Source organism: Rhamphochromis sp. 'chilingali' (genome assembly GCF_963969265.1).
Source record: "Rhamphochromis sp. 'chilingali' genome assembly, chromosome: 20".
In the NCBI taxonomy this organism is placed as follows: Eukaryota; Metazoa; Chordata; class Actinopteri; order Cichliformes; family Cichlidae; genus Rhamphochromis; species Rhamphochromis sp. 'chilingali'.
In genome coordinates, this window is record NC_137947.1 from 14,642,375 (window position 1) to 14,659,618 (window position 17,244).

Genomic DNA, 17,244 nt, shown 5'->3' on the forward strand with positions numbered 1-17,244 from the left:
CCAGTGTAACTAAGGGAGGACTGGAAGCTGGTTCCATAAGGAGGGACCTAAAAGCTGAAGGCTCTGCCTCACATTCTACTTTTAAATACCCAAGAAACCATAAGTAAGCCCACAGTCTGAGAGTGACAAGCTCTGTTGGGGTGATATGATACTGTGAGGTCTCTAAGATAAGGTGGGGCCTGATTATTCAAGACCTTGTATGTGAGGAGAAGGATTTTAAATTCTGGGGGAACGTTCAATGGCCAAAGGGTGTTTCTGCGAGTGTGTCTGTATCAGTGTGAACTGAGTACTTATTAATGACAAATTGGATAAATGTGTTTTCTTTTTCTTTTAAAAAAATTAAGAAAAAAAATTAAAGTATGACCTGGAAAGTGTTACTGGTGAATTATAAAAGTAATTAAACAATATAAAAACTAATAACTGAGTCAAAAAAGTTCAAAATCCAACATAAACCACAGCACCACTGTGGTTTATGTTGTGCTGTGCTGTAAACTCCTCATAAGTGATGCTCACCAAAGGTTTTTCTCTCAACCCATTTAGATGTGGCTAAACATGTGGGATTGTTTGGGACTGTGTCTGTGCTTTATGGACCTACTGGTCTCTTAAAAGAGATGGGTGTGAGGTATGCATAAATATCCTGTTTACCCTGCAAGCATCCAGTCATAACTGTAAGGAGAAAAAAGAAAGAAAGAAAAAGCTGTTTTTTATTAAAAATGCATAGTGAGCACACAGCCATACTTCAAGTACGCTTAGCTCAGCAGCCACATGCACAATATTAAATGTCATTCAGCAAGAATTACCTCTGAGTGTAGCATGTACTGCAGCTAGCTCTGTACAAATCAAGGAAACTTTCAGTGAACTGTACACCATCACTAAACACACTGATTATATATTTGCAAAATATTTCATTTCAAAAGAGAGAGAAAGACAATGAAAGAGTGTCTTTATTATGACATGTCAAACTCATTTTACATAGTGGGCCACGTCAACTCACTTTGATTTCAAGTGAGCATGAGAGTAATTCACATTAATTCGCAAAAAATGTCCCCTTTTCCCGTGGACTCACTGGAAAAAAAACAAAAGAAGAAGAAAGAAATGTAAAAAACGGGGATTTTCTGTGTTTTAACTGATATTATTTTATCTATTACTTAGGAAAAGCTGTAAAAAGCTATGAAAATACAACAAAAATCTAAATATAATGCCATCTGTCATATTTCCACAGCCTTCCAGTGGGCCAAACTCGAGTCTTTGCTGGGCTGATTCTGGCCCCCAAACCTTATGTTTAACTCCCCTGATTTAGACACTTAAAGAAAAGATTTTTTTTTAAGTCTCCTGCGACAGGAGGATTTTTTTTCTACATCAGAAGTGATCTTTGATACAGATTAAATGATGCCTGATCAGAAGCCTGACTCCTTGGCATAGTGCAAAGCTTAAAAAAAAAATCACGATGCACGAACGAGCGCCCCTTTGACCAGCAGTAAAAACCTGTGACATAACTCGTGTCTTTAAACCATAAACGTCACGTGTGGCTTCAATTATTTCTACTTCATTTCTACTTCAAATATGTTTCCCACTGATGAGAAATAAAATCTGCAACGACCCAATTCTTCCTTCTAATGAATGTGACTTTGTAATAAAGTTACAGGAAGGTACAGAAAACCTGCATGTCATCTTCTTTCCCTTTTTCCTGCGTGTGCAGTTGCAACGCATCGGGTCACCTCGTGGCTGTAGCCCTCCTGCGGGGCAATGGGCCAATCTGCGTGTTCCTCCCACTATTTTCCACTGTGAGCGACAAGGCTGCACATTGTGCCCAGACCCGGCCAAGCCAAGGTTACACAGGCGGGCTTTTTTTCTCCTTTTTTCTCACTCCGCCTCCAAAGGTAGGCAGTCCGCTGCTCACAGCTGCATCCACTCTCTCCTGATCCACTCTCAGGGCTTCTTCCTCCGTCTAAATAAGGCGCCGGCCCAGCTCCGTGGCTGTACGGTAGGCGCTTTCTCTGTCTTCTTCTACGTTTTATTTCTTCTTTTTAAAAAATAAAAAATTATAATTATTATTAATGATGCTGCCTTCATGGCGTCTGCAGTGAAAGCGACCAGTTTTGACTGATGCTCCCGAAGCGGTGACCTCTGCTGTTACTGTGGGTTGTAGGTTGCGATCGACGGGATGCGAAGTTTGCTGCTCGGCATGTTAATGAATTCCTCTCTGGAAGTTTCCGCTTTGAAATTAACGGGGTTAACGTCGTCGGCAGCAGCTCACATCTTTAGGTTAACGGGGCTGCTGCTGAACAGGATAGTGCGTAAAGTGCAGCTTAGGGTTACACGTGTGACCCCCCCTCCATGCAGAATAGTTGCTATTATACAATAATACTGTGTGTGTGTTGGGGGGGGGGAGGCGGTTTTGTGTAGCAGTCCCGTGAACCTGTCGCGATCATCACGTCAAAACTCTTTGGAAGTAGCCACCGAGTACTGCAACGTGTTTTTGTGCGCTTAATACATGTTTGTAAGTGATGGCTGTAGATAATGTGACAAACCCAGGAGTGAAAGTGTGCATTTTTATGTGCTCTCGGGAACTGAATTGGGTTTCTTCATCATCATCATCATCATCATCATCATCATCTGTAGAGCCACTTTATTCTTGGTGGTCACCCATGCAGTTAATGAGTACATTAGCATTTAAAGCAGGGCACTAGAGAGAATAAGCTAGCCTTATATCGACTATTTCCATGTAATTAATAAGACATGACAGGTGCTTAGAGTGAAAACATGATGCTGGTTTTTAGTTGTAGTTTAATTTTTGTTGAGAATTAGTTACATGTGTTACCAGAGGTGGGAAATGTCCATAAAGTTTTGTAAGTGTCATATACACATGCAAATAAGCACAGACAGGTTTATACTGTACAACGGAAATCTTAGTTTGCCAGACAACCTTCACACAGCAGTCATAAAAAAATTGAGAAGATAAAAGTGTCCAAGAAAGTACCAGTAATGAATGTGAAGACAATGAAATGAGTTTAAAAAGCTAAGGTTGTGTTTATTCTTGTGCAGGTTAGCAAAACAGATGTGCATGGATTGGTTTGATAGTCTTATCTTTGTGTGGTGATGTTTGAGGAGAACTCTAATAAGAGGACTCTCTGATTTTTGACAAACACCTGGTAAATAAAGTGAAAATCGCCACAGTAGTGGAGAAATTATTACAAACCATTCCCAGAGTAGCCTGAAAGAAACAGAGAGCCTTTAAAGTGGCACATACTGCAGTGATGAATACTATTAGAGAGTCTTCCTCTCTTCAAGAAGAACCAGTTGCAGGAGATGGCCGTCCCTTTCTGACCCTGATTCTGCTGGAGGTTTTCTTCCTGTTAAAAAGGGAATTTTTCCTTCCTACTGTCACCAAAGCCCTTGCTCATAGGGGGTCATATGTGCATTATTGTAGGATCTTTATCTTACAATATAAAGCACCCTGAGGCAACTGTTGTTGTGATTTAGTGCTATATAAATAAAACAACACTAAATAGAAGCTTCAGCTCTGACTGTTTAGACATATTTTGCAGGGCTGCATGCAGCTTGTACCCAGCAAAGACTCACTGACTGGCTGCTAACCTGCTCCCCTGTTGAGGCTCAGCCTGCTCTGATTAAGGCCCTGCAGATTATCATGTTTTGGTGCAGCCTAATGCATCTCAGATAATCAGCGAGGATATTACCAAACTGGGGTCGATCAGAATAAGCCATATTCAGTGCCGACAGATAAATGATTACATGCTATGTGTTCCCTGAGCAGCGATTCAAATAGGTGTTTAACTTTTACTTATATATACTCTGTATTTATGGGCTTTAGTCAGTTTAAATAAGAATTTCTTTACATAGATTAAAAGACTTTCTGAATGCATGTAAACAAAGTCATTAGTGTGTCCTCTCAGTTCTGTTAGTTGCATTTCAGTATCATATGACTGTGTCTAAGAGGCGTGTGCAGGTTGAATTGAGATGCTTTGGTTAAATTTGATAGATCTGCTCACATTTCTGTCTTTAGTGGCCAAGGTTATTCTGAAAAACGGTGCGATTTACTGTCAATGTAAGAGTCAAAAAAGTGTTTTCATATGTGGTAGAAGAGCTACAGTATCTCTCAGCTTGCAGGAGAATGGGATTTGTCTTCATGCTCTCAGGGGGCAGGTGTAGCGACAGTCCAGCGGTGCAGCAGTCGGTTAGATCACAGACTGCTGCATTGACTCAATAGCTGGGGAAACATGTCAGAGGATATAAAGAAGGCAGTCGTACTATTTCTGTTTGCAAAGGCTGAAGTGATACAGCAGGCTTTTGCAAACAATATAAAGGCCTGCAGGAATGTGTAAACACCTCTGGGGTGATAATGAATAAAGCATGTGATCATGAGACTTATCAGATTGGGAGTAAGAAAATCTTAACGCAGGGATTCATGCACTTCTGAAGTGAGAGTATTGTTAAGACTGTATGTGGAAGCAGTGCTGTTATTGTGTAGAAGCACTGGTTTTTGAAAATGTCCTGTATTGTTAAAAACATGATGCGTTTATCCAGGCCTGCGTGTCGTGATGAATGTGCTTCCTGCTGCTGTAAATCATAGTAGGAGACAGGCTTGTGAACAGAACCTGGCAGTAGTAACTTATTAGACTTATATGGAAAAAATATCCAGTGGTGCACATCCAGACGTTCATACTGGCCTGTACATGGCCTTCTGCTTCATATCACTGGGCCGATCTGACTTTCTGAAGTATAGCAGTAAAACCTAACTTTTTGCTGTATGACAGTTATATAGTGGTATATCTACTGACAGAGCAATAATTTGCTTTCACGCTCTTCTTGACAGCTCCTCAGGCAGCTGTTTAAATCAGGAGGGGGACATTACAAACTGTGGGTTTGAAACGGTCACAAAGGGCTGAACTATCAGCAGACACAGGGCCACAACCACCACCACAATATGACAGCTTTGGCAGCAGAACATCCACAAGGTTTAGGAAATATACACATAAAGGGCTAATGAATCTGCACATTCTGACACGTTCATCATCTTCAACAATCTGAGAGCCAGAGGATCAATACACATTGGTAGTAATGGGATAGAGTCGTGGTTATCCTCTGAGTACACCTGCCTCCTGGCCTCTGCACTTCATTTGCATCCCAGAGTGAGAACTGGATATATTTGATGTGTTGATGGAAACAAGAGGGATGTGAAGGATCACTGCTAGTTTTATGGGATGTGTTAGGTGGAGAGAATCTATGGACTGAAGTATGGAGACTTAAAAAGGCAGGCAGGCACAGATGCTTTCAGCTGCTGATAGGCATATATCAGAATTGATTTCTTGGAGTTATGTCATGGTGTTTAAACGCTGCTTAGAGTTGATCATATTTTTTAAAAGGCTGTGGTTTTGATCACTAATAAAGACATCTTTCACAAGGATTGATTACCACTGCATTCATCTCTATGTCTACTTGTAGTGATAAAACTATGGTTGGTTTCCACCACACTCTATAGACTTAACATCTTTTCATTGTGCTGGTTTTGTTTTACTCCCTGAAATTGTACTTGCTCTCATAAGTGACTGTTGTTACTAATTCCAAATGACAACCATATTGGGAGAGGTGGTTTTGGGCGTCATGTTCTTCATTAGACTTATTTAGGTACCGTGGTATTAAATTTAGGTTATAACCTAGTATTTTGTGTGTGTGTGTGTGTGTGTGTGTGTGTGTGTGTGTGTGTGTGTGTGTGTGTGTGTGTGTGTGTGTGTGTGTGTGTGTGTGTGTGTGAGAGAGAGACGCACAGAGACATCCAGTGGCGTTAGCTCAGTCTCTCAACTCACATTTGAAATGACTGATTAAGCAACACAATCGGTTAGAAATTTCAGAAACTGCTCATCTACCTGGATTTTCTCACATGACCATCTTCAGGGTTTACACAGACTGGTAAGATATCCTGAAGAGCAGCATTTCTTTGGCTGAAAAAGCCTCATTGATGCCAAAAGTCAGAGGAGAATGGCCGGAGTGCTTCAAGCTGATGAGAAGACAATAGTAACTATACAAACAACCAGTCGTTACAGCCATGGTATGCAGAAGAGCATCTCTGAACGCATAACACATTGAATCTCAAAGAAGATGGGCAGCTAACAACAGGAAACTGATGCTACCACTTGCACAGGCCCACCAAGTTTGGTCAATACAAGACTGGAAACATTGGTAACATTTGGATGTTGAAGGTCTGAATTTGGTCCAGGTAACATGAAAGTGTGTTCAGGCTGCTGGTGTTGGTATATTAGTTTATTGGGGTGTTTTCTTGGCACATGTTGAGCCCTTTGATAACAACTGAGCACTGGTTAAACACCACAGCCTACCTGAGTATTGTTGCTGACTAATCCGGGTCCCTTTATGGCAGCAGTATACCTACTGATGGTTGCTTCTGGGGGAATAATGCGGCATGTCACGAAGCTCAAATCATCTTAAACCTGTTTCTTGAACATGACAATGAGTTTAGTGTGCTCAAAGGTCCTCTACAATCTCCAGATCACAATCCAACAGGGCTACACTTGGATCTGCAGCTGACAAATCTGCAGTAACTGCGTGGTGTCATCATGTCAATATGAACAAGGCTTTCCCAGGAGTGTTTCCAGCACCTTGAATCTATGTTGAATATGAAGGATTAATGAAGTTGTGAAGGAAAATGGGGTTCAACCTGGTATGTTGCATATAAAATCGTGGTGTGATGAGTCATCCTCTCCTGAATGCACAGAACTCAAGTTTACCCTGGGCATACATAGGCAGCATTAACATAACATATCTTTTAATCCTGCAAGAAACCAGAGCTCCCAGTGAACCTGCGAACTCCACACAGTAGTGCCCCACCAAGGTCTGAACCCAGAAGCTTCTTGCTGTGAGGAAACGGTGCTAACCACAGTCGCCGTGATGCTCATGCTGCTAAAAGTCTTAATTGTAGATGATACAGAGTAGTTCGATTACCTTACTGTAGCACATACTCCTTTACATTTATTATTCTTTTTTAAGCTTTTGAATAATTATTTTGTAATAACGTCTAACAACACTCTGTTCTTTTTCTAGGTGAAAAATGGAGACCTTCAATCATAAACTGAACGCGTATATCGACTCATGGATGGGTCCAAGAGGTAAGATGATGCAAATTGCACTAATTCACTGAACGGTGCAAATCATTCACAACTCTACAAGTACCCTGTGAGAAAATGTTATATAAGGTAAACATTACTTAAAACCTTTGACCCAAGTCGTACGTTACATGCTCGACACTGCTCTGTGGATCGTCTTGTGCTTTTCCGCCTGCTAACTTTCTAGGTGTTGAGCAATATTCCTTTTGCTGGTGATTTCTTTTCAGCTCTCTTCATTCATTTGCTGCTGGCAGTCAGGCCACCTTATTGTCCATCCTCCTCTCCTCACCTCTTTATCTCCATATTTCAGATCAGCGGGTTCGGGGAATGCTGCTGCTCGACAACTACCCACCAACCTTTGCACTCACAGTCATGTACCTTCTGATCGTTTGGATGGGGCCCAAGTACATGAAACACAGGCAGCCGTACTCCTGCAGAGCCGTCATGGTGTTCTACAATCTGGGCCTGACGCTCTTGTCCTTTTATATGTTCTATGAGGTAAACGAACTGCTCAGCGCTGAGAGATGAGCTAAACTGGGCCAAAGCAAACACAGCAGAGTCGCACTGCAAATAGATTATAAAATAAAGAGGAGGAAACTAAAATGACCCAGAACTAGATATACACCAATTGGCCATTGATTGTGTTGTTACTGTGGCAACTATCAAGAGGCAGGTTATACAAGGCAGTAAGTGTGACGGTTGTTTAAGTTAATGTGTTGAAAATTCAAATCATTTTCATTTATATAGTGCCAAATCACAACAGCAGGCATCTCACCTACTTAAAGAAAGTAAAAGTACCTCCTTGAAGAACATTTCTACCACTTTTGCAATGCAAAGCTAACCGAACCTTGTCCTATATTAATGTAATGATAAAATAATATTAGTAGATAGAAATACTGATTTTATTTCAGTTTACATTTTAATTCTTACAAAGGTACTGGGCTTGAATCAGGGAAGTAGGACATGAGCAGAGAAAAAGACAGAAAATTAAAAAATAGCTCTATTTTCTGTAGAGGGTGACTTTGCCTCTAAACAGGAAAATGAGTTGGAAAGAGGTTAAAGACTAATTTAGCAGGTGGGGGAATCCTAAAATCAGCGGTAATGGCTCAGCATTACACTTAAATCAGTTTCACGTTTGAAGACACAGTGACGAAATAATAACTCCCCTCAAAAAGTTTTGAAAATGTAAGGAGTAGAAAGTACAGATTTGAAAATGTAGCAGGTAAAAGTAAAAAGCTGTCAGAAAAAGTACTGATACCTATAGTAACGAAGTATTTATACTTTGTTACCTCCCACATCTGCCTCTAACATGAGTTATCATGCTAGATTAGTACAAAAATTGAGTGTAAAATTAATTATAGCTTCATTTTTAACAGATATCAGTGCGCCATCACTCTTTTGCGAGGAATTGGCTGCCTGCATCTGTGGCTGAAAGCTGCACCAAGAGACAAAGCCCCCGGGGGGGAGAGAGGGACGCAGCTGGATGCTGACAGGCTCATTGTGCCAGCTTTTAGCACAGGACACTATTGTTTGCTGGAAAACTGCTTTTTTATAAACGGGCTGACTAAGTGACTGCAATTGAGAGACGCACTAATGTAAACAAACATGGAAGAGCATTCTTATTTGGCAGGGAGGCTCAGTCAGTCTGAGCTCAGTGCACTGGGATGTGGCAATAGTGCAGAGTTCTCTTATCAGTGACAGCATCTGCTGTTATGCGTACTGTGAACACCAGGATGTCAGAACCAGACATAGCATTTCTGAGGACGTGTAAGTCTAAAGTATCTTTAGTCTCCTCCCCATCACAGCTGGCAGACCAATCTTGTCTGTCCCGCCGCATTGCGTAAGGCCCCAGTGGACTGTTGCCTGCTTTGATTCATTAAGCACTCCAGTTTGGTAATGCCGCAGCCACGGGGTGAACTTTTGGCAGTGCAAAATCAATCAAGGCCACCTGATGTGAATCAAAGTACAGGCCACTTTTGATCTTTGTCAACTTTCCAGAGCACAACTGTAATTGTGATCAGTTTTGTTTGACTATAATGCATCTGTAAGTCTGAAAAAAATCAATCAATCAAAGCTGTATATTAAGTTAGAGACAGGCTAATATCTGTGCCCACAAGATAAAATACAAACCTCATTCTGCTGGCGGTTTCTTGGCTCTAAGCTGTGTAAGTGAAGCCTTTTACAGCAGCAGACAAAGTGCATCTATATGGAAGTGGTGACTCAGCAATCAGCTAAGTCATCCACGTGTATTTGAATAATTATTCTTTAATGTGCCCTTTCAATGCCTCTAACAAGATTTACTAGAAATGGCAACAAATAGGCTGAATAATCCAGTTTCTGTAAGTTTCCTCCTCTTATGTAGTCCACAGAGATTACAGGCTGCTGCTGCTGCTGCATGTTTATTGTTGAAGCTAACATGTTGCAGATGGTCTGAGAGTCTGGATTTTAAGGAACGTAGCAGCCGGTCAGAAAGTGTTCGGAGCTTTGCAAACATTCCAATGAAACCTTTGACATACACACACAAAAATCAGTGCAAACAAAAGGGAGTTAATGTAGACTAAAGGTGAGTACATGGTGTCCTTTGCTGAATACCACGGACCGGTTTATGCCCGACAATATTTTCACGGACCGGCCTTTAAGGTGTCGCAGAAAAATACAACAAAATAAAACTAGTACCGGTACTGAAAAATAGAAGAGTTATACATAAAACACGTGAAAAGACCCAGGAAAAGCGAGTTAACGATAAAAACGATAACAAAATAACGCTGAAAACCGATAAAAACCCTGAAAACCACACATTTCACACCTGAGCCTCAACTCTCGCGGCCTGGTACCAAACGACTCACGGACCGGTACTGGTCCGAGGCCCGGGGGTTGGGGACCGCTGTCCTAGAGTACTGCAATTAGCCTTTCCTAGATTAAACGACTTCCCGCACGTTGTGTGATAATAAACAATGAGCTTGATGCCTTTTAAACTGTATCATCTTTGTTGTCATTAATTGTTATCAGCTAAAGATGGTTCATCACAATCTGACACAACATGTATTAACAGGAGAAAATAGTTATCTTACTTGCTATTTGTGCGTGTATTTGCACACGTTTGTTAGTTGCTGGAAGGATTGAGTCATATTTAAAAACACAAATCATGCACTTCTATTTGTGCACTGCACATTCTTTGTGTTTAGTTGTTTTTTTTTTTGGTACAAAATAAATTAATTTTACATTTAATGTCTTTTTATCTACAGCTCATTAGCGCTGCATGGCACGGAGGCTACAACTTCTACTGCCAGAACACTCACAGTGCAGAGGAAGCGGATATTAAGGTCAGTCACCTTTACATTGTGCACTCTTTTTGTGTGGGTGTTCCTCTGTCTTTTGATTGCTTCTTTGATACACTGATGGGCTTTATAGTGAAATTGTAAGAGAGTCTATACGAGAGAGAGAGCATATTTAGGCATTTTACTTAAAATGTGTATCCACTGATCTGCTTTGATTTCTGTGGGCAGGTAGCTATAAATCCAGTCAGATAAGCTGCAGAGACAGTGCATTTAATCCAGTTTTCGACATCATGATGGCTGTCTTCAGCATCAGTGAAAACAAGCCTCTCACTGAAATGTGCTTGGCTCTGCAGTTCTGCAGCAATTAAATTAAAAGGTTTATCAGTTTGTCAGTCCTACAGTTAAACAGATTCCTCCCAGACCTTTGGGTGCCTTTGGGAACCCATTCCAACTTTTTTTTTTTTTTTTTTTTGTGTATATATTTTGTTTGCTATGAAGGTTTCTCTCTCTCTCCTCCCCCACCCCCACCCAGATTATAAATGTCCTCTGGTGGTACTACTTCTCCAAGCTCATCGAGTTCATGGACACCTTCTTCTTCATACTACGAAAAAATAATCACCAGATCACGTTCCTGCACCTTTACCACCATGCTAGCATGCTGAATATCTGGTGGTTTGTTATGAACTGGATACCTTGTGGGCATTGTGAGTGTTTTTACACAGCTTCACCCTCCAGTAACCACAGAAACAGTCTGGCATCACAGTTCAGCTAAATAATTCAAGTGCTCTAACCCATTAGCCTTGAAAGCAGCTCATTCTAGTCTCTTAAAGTGACACTTATTGACCCACACGCTGCTACAATGTGTAACTAACTTTGCGCTTTTTACTGCTCACATAAACCATATTACTTCTGCATTACTTTACTGTTAATGGTTTCTAGTGTTTTTATTTTTTATTTTAACATAAAATCTGTAGTAAATTCTCCAAACACAACAGACTAATAACAAGTTTATTATCCCTGCTCTCTCTTTGTTAATATCATCCTGTCTCTTTCTTTTGTGCCTCTCCAGCGTACTTCGGTGCCTCACTAAACAGCTTCATTCACGTCGTGATGTATTCGTACTATGGCCTCTCAGCCATTCCAGCCATCCGGCCATACCTTTGGTGGAAGAAGTACATCACGCAGTTACAGCTGGTGGGTTCACATTCTTCCTCCAGTGCTAGAAACAATATTCAGATTCTTAAGTAAAAATAGCGGCATTTTAGTAAAAAATACGTGGTTTGTTTCAAATAAAAGTGCAATTAAATGCATAATTAAAATCCAAAAGTACTGGAAACTCCATGGACTTTAGTTTCTGCAGATGACTCTGTGATTTGTAGCTAGATTAGCGTGCGTGTGGAAGATGAATGAAAGTCAGGAGATGCAAGAGAAAACATATATGTGAAAGGGAAGGAGGCGGGTGGAAAGGTGAAGATGCAAGAAGGACAGGTAGTGAAGGTGGATGAGTTTAAATACGTGGGGTCAACCAGGTATTTAAACTCATATACAGTGGCTTGCAAAAGTATTTGACCCCCTTGAACTTTTCCACATTTTGTCACATTACAGCCACAAACATGAATCAATTTTATTGGAATTCCACATGAAAGACCAATACAAAGTGGTGTACACGTGAGAAGTGGAACGAAAATCATACATGATTCCAAAATTTTTTTACAAATAAATAACTGCAAAGTGGGGTGTGCGTAATTATTCAGCCCCCTGAGTCAATACTTTTTAGAACCATCTTTTGCTGCAATTACAGCTGCCAGTCTTTTAGGGTGTGTCTCTACCAGCTTTGCACATCTAGCGACTGAAATCCTTGCCCATTCTTCTTTGCAGAACAGTCTTATGTCAGCTCAGATTGCTACTATCCCTTGTAATCCTGTTTAAATAAGCAGTTATGAAAATGTATTGTTAAAAAAAGGTTTACTTTGGGTTTAAACAGTGTCTCAAAGTGCTTCCTAGTTTTAAATCTGTTTGCTGTAATTCTCCTTTAAATTTATTTCTTTTAAAGAACATTTAAAGGAAATACAGACTCCGTTACAAGGTCAAATAACTTAAGGCTGATTGACACACTGAACTGTATATTTTATAAGCACTTTGTGTGTATTGTATGAAAACGTGCACGTAGTGGCATAAAAAGAGCAATATTTCCTTTGCCTGTAGTGTTGCAGAAATATAAAGTAGTATGGAACATTGGGGGGGGGGGGGCTCTCTGTCACCCTCTCACTCTGTGGTGTGTGATGTGTTTGTTTGTTTTTCTCCACAGATCCAGTTCTTTTTAACTGTGACCCAGACAACTTTGGCAGTCATATGGCCATGCAGCTTCCCGATTGGATGGTTGTACTTCCAAATAAGTTACATGTTCACACTCATTATCCTTTTCATGAACTTCTACATTCAGGTGAGTTTTTTCTTTGCAAGAAGGTAAAACATTCAAAGGAAGTAATTGTTTTATGCACAACTTTATCAGCGTGTCACATTGTTATGGTGGAATTTTGTCCCTCTCTGTCTTACAATGTTGATTCAGTTCATTGAATGTTGCAGGCACAGCTCTCAAAGTCCAGGTCTCAGTGCAAATGAGATCTGGACTTAGTAACACCTTAACTTAGCCATTGCAACATCTTGATTCTTTTCTTTTTCGCCCAGTCTGTTACGGTGCTTGGGATCATTGTCATGTTGTTTAAGCTGATTTTGACTAAGTCCTAGATGTCACACAGATGGCCTTTAAAGTTCATGATTCAGGTCCATCTAACTTGACAGTTCATATAAGCAGTTTGTTTCATTATGCTGTGTTTTAATGCTGAACATTTCCACTTTGGTTACATCTGTCCGAAGGACATTTTTCCAGATGCCTTGTGGTTTGCTCAGATGCAACATTGCATTCTTTTAGAGAGAAGAGGCTTTCTGTTGGAAACCTTTGCAAACGAGCCATACTTGTTCAGTCTTTCTCATTTTAATGTTGTGAACATTTAGCATGCACTCTTTCTGATGATCATTTAAATTGATTGCATTTTATCAGGAATACCTGGCTGCTACTTGGACCCTTTTTAAATCATAAGGAAGCAGTGAACGTGTGCTTAGTTTTCCCTATGAAAACTTTCTTTATCACGGATGTGCTTCTTGTTCCTTTGTGCTACAGCCCTCTGCCTTTACACAAAACCCATTAAAATTTAGAGAGCCATTCACTGGAGTGGATGACATCCGCAGTCCTACAATAACTTGCTCCTTAAAATACCTGAACTTGTGAAAGCACCAACACAAACCTTTATCTACAGCTGACTGTAGTCTGCTGCAAACGTACCCTTTGCACCTTTGAGTCATTAGAGCAGTGGCCAGCAGTTATTATTTCTCAAGCAAACTTACATTTGTTTTTATATAAAATGAAATATGCCCGATTCACAGACGGGTTCTGTTCTCAAGCTAACATTCACACTCTGATGGATTCCTCAGAGTTCAGTATCCAGCCCAAGGTTACTGTGTTATGCGACTAGAGGAGCCAGGAATCGAGAAATACCATGGAAACATTACTACCGCCTCAAGGAGTGGAGCCCTGTTCTCCTATATGTCGTTCGGGGCTATACTATAATAACCAGGAAGGCTGAGAGGAAGAGTGAATTTTCATCTATAAAATTATATGTAGTGATTTATTTTTCCCTCTTTTGTCTCACTCAAGACTTACAAGAAGAAGAGCGGTTCTCAGAGGAAGCATCCACAGAACAGCTCCCTGCTATCAACAAATGGACATGCTAACGGGACGCCATCAACGGACTTCACCGCACCCAAGAAACTGAGGGTGGATTGACATTTGAGAAACCTATTTCTCAATGTAGCGTGTTAGCTAATGCTGCTAGATGTGTCTTCTTACCTAGAATAGCCTAGCACTTACTTCAGATGAAATAAGCCATAGCCACATACAGTATAGCCAGAGACTTTCCATGTTTTTGCACATATTGCTACTTACTGTACTGAATTATTGACTTAATGAAGAAAATTAATATTTTGTAGTAAGGTTGACACTGTACAATATTGCCTTCCCCACCTTCTAGAGGTAATGATAATCCAAAGCAAACATGTTGTTCTTGCTACCAGCAAACAAGCACACATTCAGTAACGCTTTACACCCGCAAGATCTAAAAATGAAAGCTGCACCGAGTGTGTTGGCAGCTGAAGGTTCTTCTCACACTCAGTGACGTCAACTTGAGGGACTGAAAACATGCACATGTACACGATGCTTACTGTGGTCCTTAATGTGTAACCAGAATACGCATCTCGCGTCTTGCTTTATCTTATTCCTGCCTCAGCAGTTGCATCATCTTAAATGTTGCTCTCTGTAATACTGTAATGCATACTTACTGAGAGGCTGTAACACCTGAAATTGCACATTTACAGAAAAATATTCAGTGCAGGGTCTCAAATTTGGAATATTTAGCAATCTAACAAAGCATAACCAAAGTATAGTGTTCTGCGCATTGTAGGATTTCTATTTAAAAAGCATTTAAGACAGCGTGACAGGGCAGCTGTGGTGTTTCATGAGAGTAGTTTAAATTCAGTTCTGCTTAATTCAGAAAATTTAGTCTTCCCTTGTCCACTGAGCTTTTAAGACCTTAAATATAATTTGATTAAATGAACCTATGCCATTAGCACTGCAGCATAAATGTTTATTTTTAAACTATTTAGATGGTAAAGATAATCATAGTGTTTTTGGCTAAGTAAGTAAATATGTTGTATTCAGACAAATTTTATAGTTGACTATGAAAGATCTGTTATCTTTAGATCAAGTTGTTGAAAGGCAATCTTACCTCCCGTAGGTAAACCAGTTAGAACATCTATGATCTGCCTGAACACGTGACTAAACATTCAAAAACTGGAAAGATTATGACAACTGGACGAATCCCATTGCTGAGGAGCTTTACATTAAAAGCTCAGTTAGGACAGTTTATTATTAATATCATTACAATTCTTTTTAATTATATCTTTATTGAAATAGGGTCTTCTGTGCCTTCTGGACCAGTTGATTTGGTTTCTAATGTAGCATTTTCCCATTTTTCTTAATGTTTGTTCACGTCAGACAAATATGTGTCCAACTTCATGTCTGAATCTTGTGCCTGAATCTACATTTCCTTTGTGGGATTTGAGAATTTCAACAAATTATTATTTCTAACAACTTCCAATCATAATTTGATGTCAATAAAACAGAATAGCAAAAAAACAACAGCAAAAAAAAAAGACCGACCTTTTTCTATTCAAAAGTAACTACATCCACTTAAACCCTCGAAAGCTCACTTTGGATCATAATATACGTGAAAATAGCCAAAGTAGCTTTTCTCCTGGTTCTCAGCCTTCATGCTAAACTACTGGCTGTAGCTACATGTTTGGCACACATATATCAGCAAATGAGTATTTTCTCTATTCCTCTCATATCCACCCCACCCCCCCACCCACCCACCCAAAAATAAATAAATAAATAAATAAATAAATAACGAGGGAAAAAGATTTTAGTGATTAAACTATTTAATTTTATTTAATTTCCAAGCAGAGGCGGTAGTAAATGCTGGTATGGAAGAAGAAATGTATAAGGGTGGCTAAAGGATGAATCTTAAATTAATTTCTGACACTGTACCCATGAAATCATACAGGCATGTAATGACATGTAATAAGATGCACTGAGATCAAAGATTTTCTAGATTGTTAAATCGATAGATATATTTTCTGAAATCAGGTCATGAATCCAAATTAATGTGTTAGAATTTGTTTATTCACTGTAACACATTAAAAAAAAGACTATGAACATGTTTGTTGTGTTTGTCTTGAAAATTAATCACACTGACAATAACGAAAGAGAACAGACTCTTAATTATTTTTGAGTTTGCAAAACATTTACTAGCCGTTGCTAATAGCAAAACTAGTTTATCAGTTGTATTATGTATAGTTAGTAACTGTTGGTATGCGAACATGCTGCCATGTGAGCATGTTAGCACGACTGGCTGCATGAATAAAAAGATTTACAATTTCTATGTATTTAAAAAAAGAAGTTATTTACAAATATTTTTGTGACTGTTTCTGTTTCTGGCTTCTTCCTGTAAAAAGGGAGTTTTTCCTTGTCGCCATCACCGAGTGCTTGCTCATCCAGCGTCATCCGATTCCTGGGGTTTTCTTTCTAAAGTTGTAGGGTTTTTATCTTGCAGCGTATAAATAACATTTATATGCTGTATAAATAACATTTAGTTGAATCATTTTCCAGATAAACTGCATTATTATAGGTGAAGTTATTATTGATCAAGCAGTGCAAAAGTAATTTAAGTAAACCGCTGCAACATTAAATGATTTACACATCAATGAACCAATCATTTTAATTGTCATTTTATATAACGACATTAAAAAATATGCATGTTTTCAGTGTTTTTCACTGCTGCTACACAGCCGTGCATTTGGAATACATGCAGTTTGCTATCAGTTTTGAAGATAAGTGAGGCCTGTTGCATTGGGGAAAAAAGAATGGCAGCATACGTTAGTCAGAAATTTGAATCGTTGAACAATACAGGTGCCTTCATAAATTTCTATACCATATTAACGCACCTAGTTTTTGGGGACACAAGCTGCATGTTCCCTCTTCTCTTTAAGCTATGACGTGGCACTCACATTTTCTTAAATTAATTTACTGGCCAAATCCCAATATGCTTTACTTCTTCTCCACAGCCCTCAGGCCCAAAGGAGGCAGAAGCATTTCTGTGTCTTTTGTAAACATTTCTCTTTTTTAGCATGTCAGTGTTCACTGACTGTCTTTCAGA

General features: G+C 39.6%; 1 protein-coding gene across 2 annotated transcripts; it reads left to right on the forward strand.

Annotated features, from left to right (window-relative positions):
• Positions 1-1,552: 1,552 nt before the first annotated feature.
• Positions 1,553-16,435, forward strand: elovl5 (ELOVL fatty acid elongase 5). Of its 2 annotated transcripts, none has more exons than XM_080869037.1 (8): positions 1,553-1,880; positions 7,075-7,139; positions 7,447-7,634; positions 10,382-10,459; positions 10,947-11,118; positions 11,484-11,608; positions 12,723-12,857; positions 14,130-16,435. In XM_080869037.1, the coding sequence occupies exons 2-8, from the start codon at positions 7,082-7,084 to the stop codon at positions 14,256-14,258; spliced, it is 885 nt and encodes a 294-aa protein (XP_080725163.1). In that variant the 5' UTR covers positions 1,553-1,880; positions 7,075-7,081; the 3' UTR covers positions 14,259-16,435. The 2 variants fall into 2 exon arrangements, with proteins under 2 accessions (XP_080725163.1, XP_080725162.1); XM_080869036.1 differs by having other exon boundaries at positions 1,555-1,984.
• The last annotated feature ends 809 nt before the right edge of the window (positions 16,436-17,244 follow it).

Coding starts and splice junctions, on each gene's coding strand:
- elovl5 (XM_080869037.1), top strand. CDS start 7,082: ATGGAGACCTTCAATCATAAACTGAACGCGTATATCGACTCATGGATG. Junction 7,140..7,446: donor CTCATGGATGGGTCCAAGAG/GTAAGATGATGC, acceptor TCCATATTTCAG/ATCAGCGGGTTCGGGGAATG. Junction 12,858..14,129: donor TCATGAACTTCTACATTCAG/GTGAGTTTTTTC, acceptor GTCTCACTCAAG/ACTTACAAGAAGAAGAGCGG.